The sequence below is a fragment of the Oncorhynchus kisutch genome, linkage group LG1 (assembly GCF_002021735.2).
Source record: "Oncorhynchus kisutch isolate 150728-3 linkage group LG1, Okis_V2, whole genome shotgun sequence".
NCBI classification, from domain to species: Eukaryota; Metazoa; Chordata; class Actinopteri; order Salmoniformes; family Salmonidae; genus Oncorhynchus; species Oncorhynchus kisutch.
The window spans coordinates 29,474,100-29,485,906 of NC_034174.2; the positions used below are offsets into that span (position 1 = coordinate 29,474,100).

The window sequence follows — 11,807 nt, forward strand, 5'->3', positions numbered from 1 at the left end:
ATGTATAGAGGTAAGGGGACTAGGCATCAGGATATATGATAAACAGTAGCAGCAGCATTTTGCTACGTTACAGCCTTATTCTAAAATGGATTAAATAAAACATTTACCTCATCCATCTACACACAATACCCATAATGACAAAGCCAAAACAAGTTTTTAGAAATGTTTGTAAAATTATTAAAATACAGAAATACCTTATTTACATAAGTATTCAGACCCTTTGCTTTGAGACTCGCAATTGAGCTCAGGTGCATCTGGTTTCCATTGATCATCCTTGAGATGTTTCCACAACTTGATTGGAGTCCACTTGTGGTGAATTTAATTGATTGGACATGATTTGAAAAGGAACACACCTGTCTATATAAGGTCCCACAGTTGACAGTGCATGTCAGATGAAAAACCAAGCCATGAGGATGAAGGGATTATCCGTAGAGCGCTGAGACAGGATTGTGTCGAGGCACAGATCTGGGGAAGGGTACCAAACAATTTTTGCAGCATTGAAGGTCCCCAAGAACACAGTGGCCATCATTCTTAAATGTAAGAAGTATAGAACCACCAAGACTCTTCCTAGAGCTGGCCTCCCAGCCAAATTGAGTAATCGAGGTAGAAAGGCCTTGGTCAGGGAAGTGACCAAGAACCCGATGGTCACCAACAGAGCTCCAGAGTTAATCTGTGGAGATGGGAGAACCTTCCAGAAGGACAACCATCTCTGCAGCACTCCCCCAGTCAGACCTTTTTGGTAGAGCGGCCACTCAGTAAAAGGCACATGACAGCCCGCTTGGAGTTTGCCAAAAGGCACCTAATGGATATTTTCGAAAAAACATTCTTTGGTCTGATGAAACCAAGATTGGCCTGAATGCCAAGCGTCACCTCTGGAGGAAACCTGTCACCATCCCTACGGTGAAGCATGGTGGTGGCAGCATCAGGCTGTGGGATGTTTTTCAGCGACAGGGACTGGAATACTAGTCAGGATTGAGGGAAAGATGAACGGAGCAATGTACAGAGCAATCCTTGATGAAAACCTGCTCCAAAATCGGCTCCCTAAGCACACAGCCAAGACAAAGCAGGAGTGGCTTCGGGACAAGTCTCTGAATGTCCTTGAGTGGCCCAGCCAGAGCCCAGCCTTGAACCCGATTGAACATCTCTGGAGAGACCTGAAAATAGCTGTGCAGCGACACTCCCCATTCCACCTGACAGAGCTTGAGAGGATCTGCAGAGAAGATTTGGAAAAACTCTCCAAATATAGGTGTGCCAAGCTTGTAGCGTCATACCCAAGAAGACTCGAGGCTGTAATTGATGCCAAAGGTGCTTCAACAAGGTATTGAGTAAAGGGTCTGAATACTTATGTAAATGAGCTATTTCAGTAAATAATGTCTAAACCTGTTTTTACTTTGTCATTACGGGATATTGTGTGTAGATTGAGGGAAAAAACTATTTAATCCATTTTAGAATAAGGCTTTAACTTATCAAAATGTGTAAAATGTCAAGGGGTCTAAATACTTTCTGAGTGCACTGTATATGATGATTGCATATGAGTGTGTGTGTAGAGTCTGTTTGAATGTGTGTGTGCGTGTTGTGTGTGAGAGCAAATTAAGTGTGTGTGTTGGAGTGTCAGTGTCCGTAAGTGTGCATAGAGGGAGTGTGTATCGATATCACATGATTGATATTGATCCATAGATATCTGGTGTGTTCATGGTGTACTAAACCGTATGTTGCAAATCTTAAGAACCCACCTGAACAATCACCTGACCATGAAAAGACGAAGTCATTCAGAATTTCAGCGTAACCAAATGTGTTTTTTATTTACTATGGCAGGTTCATAGCCTCAATCAGATGTTTGGATATGTGACTGCTCTTGATCAAGAGGGATGCTTGTTTAAACTGGATCAAATCAAAATGTATTTGTCACGTGTTGAATACTTACAAGCCCCTAACCAACAATGCAGTTGAAGAAATAAAAGGAACAAGTAATTAAAGAGCAGCAGTAAAATAACAATAGCGAGACTATATACAGGGGGTACCAGTACAGAGTCAATGTGCAGGGGCACCGGTTAGTCCAGGTAATCTGTACATGTAGGTGGCGTTATTAAGGTGACTATGCATAGATAATAACAGAGTTGCAGCGGCGTATAGGGGGGGGGGGGCAATGCAAATAGTCTGGGTAGCCATTTGATTCGATGTTCAGGAGTCTTATGGCTTGGGGGTAGAAGCTGTTTAGAAGCCTCTTGGACCTAGACTTGGCGCTCCGGTACCACTTGCCGTGCTATAGCAGAGAGAACAGTCTATGACTAGGGTGGCTGGAGTCTTAGACAATTTTTAGCGCCTTCCTCTGATACCGCATGGTATAGAGGTCCTAGATGGCAGGAAGCTTTGCCCCAGTGATGTACGCACTACCCTCTGTAGTGCCTTGCGGTCGGAGGCCGAGCAGTTGCTATACCAGGCAGTGATGCAACCAGTCAGGATGCTCTCGATGGTGCAGCTGTAGAACCTTTTGAGGATCTGAGGACCCATGCCAAATCTTTTCAGTCTCCTGAGGGGGAATAGGTTTTGTTGTGCCCTCTTCACGACTGTCTTGATGTGCTTGGATAATGTTAGTTTGTTGGTGATGTGGACACCAAGGAACTTGAAGCTCGCAACCTGCTCCACTACAGCCCCGTCGATGAGAATGGTGGCGTGCTCTGTCCTCCTTTTCCTGTAGTCCACAATCATCTCCATTGTCTTGATCACGTTGAGGGAGAGGTTGTTGTCCTGGCACCACACGGCCAGGTCTCTGACCTCCTCCCTATAGACTGTCTCGTTGTTGTCGGTGATCAGGCCTACAACTATTGTGTCATCGGCATACTTAATGATGGTGTTGTAATCAGTAAGTAGATGTCCATCCAATTGGAGACAGATTTCCATGCAAATATAAAAAAATCTGCATAAAGAAAATGTGTACATTTTCCCACCATTGGTTTGTTTCCACCAAACTGACTTGTTGAGTGTGTAATGCCAGTGGTGACCCGTCATTAGCTAATATTTCTGAAAACCTGTTTTTGCTTTGTCGTTATGGGGTGTTGTGTGTAGATTGATGACAATGTTTATTTATTTAATACATTTTAGAATAAGGCTGTAACATAACAACATGTGGAAAAAGTCATGCACTGTATATCGTAGCTTTGATTGGACTGATGTGTCAACATCATACTTTCAAAATCTTAGCTAGCAAGCTAGACAAGCAGTTATCGTCATGAATCAAGTTGACAATCTACTGGCAAATCCTTGTCATATGATGATGTTTTATCTATAATTTCTATCGGTGCTCAATGGCCATTGGACATAAACATTACACAACAAGTTGGAAATTGCAAATTCAACAAAGAATCCAAGTCTGGGTTTAAGGGTCTCTTTTCCAAGCTGAAAGGATAAACATTCACATGCCACACCAACATATCGAAATTGGTCGATATTAGCTAAAAATGCCAACATCGGTATCGGCCGATAACTAGTTTAACGCCCCGATGTGCAAAACCGATGTCAAAGCTGACGTGCACCTATATAACGTAATGACGCCACGTAAAATGTTGCACTATACGTGCAACACAGCATTCCTAAACTAGCCCACAATGTCTGCTGTGTGGATCGAGCAGTCAAGCAGTCATTTGAAAGAGTAACAAAATTTCATTGACAACTCAAAGGCGAAATCCATTAAAGCCAAGATAATGGAATTCATTGCCCTTGACAATCAACTGTTCTCTGTCGTGGGTGATGTTTGCTTTCGCCGACTGGTCGAGCACCGGTACACACTACCAAGTGCCTATTTTTCAGATGTTGCTCTACCGGAGTTACACAGTAATAGCGTCACTGCTATTAGCTTCACAACATACATACTATAGAACACCGTTTGGGTCTTAGCTGTACAAAAAGTCTGCAAACACCGGCCACGAACGATGTGTTTACAATACCTCGTTGGTAATAAAGAATCATTTGTTCGACCGCAACTTCTGGGGTAGCTAGCATTAGCTTGGTACCTAGCTAGCACCAATACACCCAGCCTGAAAACAATGACCAGTAGAACCTGTAGTCATTTTCATTATTCTTAGCAATGATTTAGGAATTCTTGTGAGTAAGCATTAGCTAGGTTGCCACTTGTTGTTCGCCAATTGAACTTCAGTTCATAAAAATAAATAGCTAGCCAGCTACATAACCCTGGTGCCCAAAGCTAACGTTATAAGCAGCCAGTTAGCTTCATCTGGCAAGTGAGGCTCGACCTCACCGGGTTATGTGTTGTGAAGCTAGCCACAATAAGGATTAGGCACAATAGTGGAATTTGCGGGTTGTCTTCAAAATAAAAGTATGTAATTGACAGTAATGCAAATTAATACAAATAGTAGAATTATGCCATACACTTATTTTGGAGGCTAACCTCAAAGTCCACTATTGTGCTTAATCCTTATTGTGGCTAGCTTCACATAGATAACGGTTTTATATACCTGTTTTATAAATTATTATATTATTATTGTCGTTTTGCTATGTTTTTGGGGAAGAACATTGTTTGCATCGATGAGCTAGCTAGCTTTTTTTAATGACCAGTACTGTAGGTGCGCAAGACAATTTTTACCAGCATCATAGCATATGTATCGATAAATCGTTGTGACATATGAACTACGAGTGATAGTGTAACCAATGTGTATTAACTACGTAAAAAATGTATGAACCCGTTAAATTATTATGTGACATGCAGTCATATTCAGGTCCTGATTGGTCAACCATAGTCAACAAGCTTATTTGACATGTCAAATAATGTTATTTGACACGTTAAATAGTATATTTTTTGACACGCAAAGACCCAAAAGGCGTTCCATAGCAAAGACCCAAATGGGTTCCGTAGAAATTCTGGTTGAGAATAAATTGACTGAACAAATGAACAACAAAACAGCACAGCAAGTAAATGAAAGAAATAGGTTTTGATGATGTTTTACTGGTAATGGGGACATACGTAAATTCCAACAAAATAACTTTTTGGTCAGTGTGGTGTGTGTATGTGTAATAGAGGTCAACCGATTAATTGGCATGGCCGATTTCAAGTTTTCATAATCTAATCTGCATTTTTGGACGCCGATTATGACCGATTACATTGCAATCCATGAGGAGACTGTGTGGCAGGCTGACCACCTGTTACGCGAGTGCAGCAAGGAGCCAAGGTAAGTTGCTAGCTAGCATTAAACTTATCCTATAAAAATCAATCTTATCATAATCACTAGTTAACTACACATGGTTGACGATATTACTAGTTTAACTAGCTTGTCCTGCGTTGCATGTAATCAATGTGGTGCCTGTTAATTTATCATCGAATCACAGCCTACTTTGCCAAACGGGTGATGATTTAACAAAAGCGCATTCATGTCAGGGTATATGCATCAGTTTGGGCCGCATGGCTCATTGCGATATGCCTAAAAGAACATCCAATAGTCAAAGGTATACGAAATACAAATGGTATAGAGAGAAATAGTCCTATAATTCCTATAATAACTACAACCTAAAACTTCTTAACTGGGAATATTGAAGACTCATGTTAAAACTAACCACCAGATTTCATATGTTCTCATGTTCTGAGCAAGGAACTTAAACGTTAGCTTTTTTACATGGCACATATTGCACTTTTACTTTCTTCTCCAACACTTTGTTTTTGCATTATTTAAACGAAAGGGAACGTGTTTCATTATTTATTTGAGACTAAATTGATTTTATTTATGCATTATATTAAGTTAAAATAAGTGTTCATTCAGTATTGTTGTAATTGTCATTATTACAAATATATAAATATATATAAAATCGGCCAATTTTAATGTGTGTTGGCTATTTTTGGTCCTCCAATAATCAGTATCGGTATCAGCATTGAAAAATCATAATCGGTTGACCTCTAGTGTGTAACCTTTATTTAACTAGGCAAGTCAGTTAAGAACAAATTCTTATTTACAATGACGGCCTACCCAAAGCTAAACCCGGACGACGTTGTGTCGCTGTGCCAATTGTGCGCTGCCCTATGGGACTCCCAATCACAGCCGGATGTGATACAGCCTGGATTCGAACCAGGGACTGTAGTGACACCTCTTGCACTGAGATGCAATGCCTTAGACCGCTGCATCCGTGTGTGTGTGTGTGTGTGTGTTAACTATTTAACTCGACTAGAATGCTTAAAAGGCTGCAAAAATGTCAAGTATCAGTTATCGGTATCAGGTTTTTTGGGAAGGAAAATATTGGAATCGGACAAAAATGCCATATCGGTGCATCACTAGAAATTACGGATTGCCTCTTATCCACTCATCTTTCCCTTATGCTATAGTTTGTACAACTCAGTTGTTAGTAGAAACCTCATTTGTCTAAGTAAGGCAGCCATATCAGCTATTTTTTTTTATAAGGCAGTGAATGAGACTGAATGAACTGCTTCGCTGCCAGACAAGGCTCCGCTGATAGCCAGAGTAGCGGTGGTAAGGATTCACTCCATGCTGCTGAAAAGAAAGATCTGCTGTTAGGACAGCTTTATATAGGCCCTAAGTTTGTGGGCATCGTTTGTCACTGTTATAGTGCAATTTATGTATTGTGTCATGTGGCCCTCTTTGGGTATAGCGAGTACCCTCCCTCTCTCTCTTACCACCTCTCTCTCCCACTTACCAAGGCTCTGTTATCTCAGGTCGTAAATTCCATGAGGAGACTCTCTTCCCCCTCGGCCATGCGGTATAGAGAGAGGGTTCACAGTAGAACAAAGGAACTTCTTCTACCTCACAGAACTTGAGAACTGAACAATATCCATGTTTTGGAGAATGTGTAAACGGTCGGTGGAGAATTCAGCTACGACTGGTCCATTTTTGTTTTATGATTGTGACCTGAGGAAAGACAATACAACCACATTACCATACCTCTGTTTATACAGGAGCCTCCGTTCTGAGGCTTGCATCTAATTATTGTATAAAATGAATGAGTAAAGATGAAACTATTTGTGAAATTGTGTAATGTGATTTTAAACCGTTAATATGAGAGAATTGTATTTCTGTTTAAAGTTTCACTAAGTCATTGGCCCGCCCCCATGAGCACAGACCTCGATCTGGCGTCATGGGACAGCTTTTCCACAGTTCCGAATAAAAATCCCATCTGGAGAAGCCCACTTAAGACCAAGCGTACCTCGATTACCGAGAGGGCTGAGGTTTGAATAGAGACCATGCCTACCTCGGTCAGCTGAGGGAGCTAAGGTTTGAGTAGAGACCAGAAAAACCTCAGGACAAGCTAAGGTTGTAATGGTTGCTGAATTCTTAACCATACCACGTGATTAAACTCTGAGACTATCGATACCGACAGAATAAGAGCAAATCTTCGATACTAATTACTAGTCTGCAGCTAGGAATTATGTACCATTTGAATGCGAAGACCGACAACCGCCGAAATCTATTCTATAAGAACATTTCTGAATGGAACTCTGAAGTATCCAGGGGAACATTCAAACAGAAAGACAGACGATTCCAACAGAGATCATGACGACACACTGAGTGTAAATATATATATTGATAGCAATTATTCCCAAATGAGTGAGCGTTCATGTGCAAAGGATTAGCATTTCATATATTGTAATTATCAACTGTGTAGTGTCTTTTGTCTTTCGTGCCCTTCTCAGTCCCTTTGTCTACCAAACCGTCATATCGGTTTAGACCACTAGGGCACATCCCCTATCATTTCCTTGTAACCATATCTACTTTGTTTGTTATGCATTTCTGTGATTGTTTTAGTTAGTTAGTAAAATAAATGATTAAGACAATTGATGTATGGATGATTTATAGTGAAGGCTGGTTTTGTGCAGATAACCAATGATTTACGACGGTCTGTCACGACTTCCGCCGAAGTCGGCCCTTCTCCTTGTTCGGGTGGTGTTCGGTGGTCGACGTTACCGGCTTTCTCGTCACTACCGATCCATTTTTCTGTTTTGTCTGATTACACACACACCTGTTTTACATTCCCTATTTTAACCATCTGACATTCTGTTCTGTCCGTGATTGTTTATGTCATTAGTGGTTGTGTTTGTGTTAGAGTTTTGCTGTATGTTCCATTTTGCTTTATTCTTTGAGTAAACTCAGTTGGATTACTCCATACCTGTGTCCTGCGCCTGACTCCGCTTGAGACTAACATGAGGTAAAGAATGATTCATTAATTAGACTAATTGATCAGATATTAAAATATCTGAAAAGTTATATTAGGAAAATTATAACTTTAATCTGAAGATTTTCCTTGGTGCCCCGACATCCTAGTTAATTACATTTACATGACTAGTTTAATCACGAAATAATAATTACAGAGAATAGATTTGATAAAATAAGTCTTCACTTTAATGATGCCAAAGACACAACAATTGTTTAGTGTTGTGTTATGCATGCCAGTATAGCCACTACACAAAAAAAATGGAGTTTGCCCCACCAAGCTCTCCATCCAACCTCACTGAGCTCGAGCTGTTTTGCAAGGAGGAATGGGAAAAAAATTCCGTCTCTCGATGTGCAAAACTGATAGAGACATACCCCAAGCGACTTACAGCTGTAATCGCAGCAAAAGGTGGCGCTACAAAGTATTAACTTAAGGGGGCTGAATAATTTTGCACGCCCAATTTTTTTTGTTAAAAAAGTTTGAAATATCCAAGAAATGTCATTCCACTTCATGATTGTGTCCCACTTGTTGTTGATTCTTCACAAAAAATACAGTTTTATATCTTTATGTTTGAAGCCTGAAATGTGGCAAAAGGTCACAAAGTTCAAGGGGGCCGAATACTTTCGCAAGGCACTGTACATGCTGAAATCGCCACTGTGTAGTGCACAAGTGCTTTTTCAATGAAGCTTTCCTGTACTGAGTAAAAATCAAGTTCAATGTGTTTCCATCACATTTTCAACTCTACCGATAGTTTTGTCACAAAAACTGTTGCGTTAAATAGCAAATGTGCCTATTCTGGTCTTGGCATGTGTGCTAGCTAACCAACAGCTTGCAGATACAGTACAGGAAGGCTGGGGTTAGGTTACTATACATGATTAGATTATCATGGATAAGAGAACATTTTTACTTGTCAAACTGCAGTCAGGCATCGGTCATCATATCACCAGTATAAAACCCTCGATATTCATTAGAAAGGAGTATCAAGATCACCTTGCACTTCCACCACTTTATTTTATCTGTAGCCAATAAACTGCATGTTTTCTCTGAGTCATAGTGGGAGGACCCCACACCATATCATCTTGACTCAAAGTTTACTTTTATATGATGCTTATTATAGCAAAATTTGCACATAAAGGTGTTTCCACTGCCATTTCTCACATCATTCATTTTACTGACAAACCCACTGGGTACAGATGTCAATTCAACATCATTTAATTGAAATGGCTTGGAAACAACGTCGATTCAACCAGTGTGCCCAGTGTGAGCCCACCAGGTTGAACAAACAATTTGTCTGCATTTATAAAATTGTCACAGCTGTCGTTTTATACGGTATGACTTTACCCACATAAAAACTGTGGATGGAAACATGGTTTGTGATGTCAATGAAGGCACACCTAACAACACCCAGACCGAAATAAAAACATGAGATCATCTCTCTGGAGAACAGGGAAGGTAAATGAAGTCTGCTCAGGGCTTTGATTGTCCTTGTATTAGCCTCTGTAGCCTATTGCTTATCACAAGGTGAATAATAAAGTACATAACAAATTACCAGTAAGTGTATTTCCTGTTTCAAGAGAAAAGGGAATCCAGCAAAAAATACATCTTTTCAGAAATGAGTTATACATGAGCAAACCGGTGTGGAAACAGGCACTGCTGGTTTATTCTGTGGTAAATATTCTATAATCTATGTGGTATATATTGCCCAAGTGTCACGATCTGACCTTAGTTCCTTTTTTATGTCTTTGTGTTAGGTTGGTCAGGGTGTGAGTTGGGGTAGGTAGTCTATGTTCTTTTTTCTATGTTATATTTCTATGTGTATGGCCTAGTATGGTTCTCAATCAGAGGCAGCTGTCGTTCGTTGTCTCTGATTGAGAATCATACTTAGGTAGCCTGTTTTCCCCATTTTGGTTGTGGGTGTTTAATTTCTGTTTAGTGTCTGTTCACCTGGCCAAACTGTTTTGTTTTCACTTCGTTGTTATTTTGTGTAGTGTTCAGTTATTCAATTAAATTATGACGAACACTTACCACGTTGCATATTGGTCCGATCCTTCTTACTCTTCCTCAGATGACGAGGGATATCGTTACACCAAGTGACTGACTCACTGTTCTCCTTCATCTCTGATTGATGAACGGCCTGTACATTTTACATGAACAACATTTGAACTGCAGTCTACTTGACCTTTGTGTAAATGCATTGATGCAACTGATAAGCAGGAAGACCATAAGCAGGAAGACATTTTAACATGTGGAGAGGTTATACATTTGAAAAATAATTTAACCACAAGTAGTTTCAGAATATAATAATTAATGATGGTTATAAGTGCATATAGTTAATAGCATACCCTCATGCTATATTAAATTCAAGGGAATTAAAAAGTCCCAAGAACTTCCGTAACCTTGATACACATTTTGTGTTTACATAGTCATTGCCCTTGTCAATTCAAAGATTAGATTTATTTTGATCGAACAGTTTACAAACATTTAAATACTGATAAGTGACAACATCCTTCCCTAGCCACCTAACAATGGTAAGTAATACAGGGAATATTGACTTTAGATGGCTTGAAAACTTTCAAGAGGTTTCAGGTGGAACAAGGCAAATAAATTCAGATATCCCATCCACATTATCGCACAACTATCAGAGTGATTGTTTTGTGTAGAACTACTGTCAATAAGGCTTTATCAATTCCTTAGCATTGGAGCTTGCTCAAAAGGCACACTCTTGACACTTCTGTTGGTAATTTATAATCCAGCAGGTGTGATAATTTGGTGGATATTTTGTATTCAAAGATTGTGCTTTTGGTATACATGATTGAAGATTTCTACATTGATCTGGATTTGTGGACTAAGATTTTCAACTTGATTGTTGTCTACACATTAACTGATTTTAGCAACAGCCTGAGGAATTTCTCAAAGCGTACACTTCTGTATAAAAATAAGTGCAAGGAAACCGGGACAATATTCCAAAGAAAAATCTTTGTCACGACTTAGCCCGAAGTCGATGCCTCTCCCTGTTCGGGCAATGCTCGGCGGTCAATGTCTCCTGTCTTCTAGCCATCATTGATCCATGTTTCATTTTCCATTGGTTTTGTCTTGTCTTCCTATACACCTGGTTCCAATCCCATTCATTATTATGTTGTGTATTTAACCCTCTGTTTCCCCTCATGTCCTTGTCAGAGATTGTTTATTGGGTACGGGTTCTTGTACCCACATTTATTTTATTATATACTTTGGTTTTGGAGTTTTTGTTTCACGTTATTAAACTACTCCATTATACCAAGTTTGATTCTCCTGCGCTTGACTTTCTATCATGTCGTGTGACCTATACACACGACATGACAATCTTATTTTGGAAATGGTGTTTGAATTGTCTTTTTGAAGAGACCTTTTGAATCTTTAATGAACCCTCTTCTCCTCTTTCAAGCTATCTAACCCACTGGGCACACACTGGTGGAATCAAAGTTGTTCCACGTCGTTTAATAGATGTTGAATTGACTTCGGTGCCCAGTGGCATTATTCTTAAGTCTCATACTCTCTTTATTGACAAATCTGAATCTGGCCCCCACTCTTTGTACTACCTATACTGACCTTTCTTACAGAAATAGATGTAGAAGGTGTGACTAAATGGCAAGGAGCTCCAA

At 39.9% G+C, this 11,807-nt stretch overlaps 1 protein-coding gene across 1 annotated transcript in view; it reads left to right on the forward strand.

Moving 5' to 3' along the window:
* The window catches only part of LOC116375849 (uncharacterized threonine-rich GPI-anchored glycoprotein PJ4664.02-like), a 20,873-nt gene continuing 9,066 nt past the window's right edge, over positions 1 to 11,807 (forward strand). The window contains exon 1 of the mRNA XM_031833936.1: positions 1 to 10. Coding sequence (XP_031689796.1) covers positions 1 to 10 — 10 coding nt within the window. The remainder of the gene's footprint in view (positions 11 to 11,807) is intronic.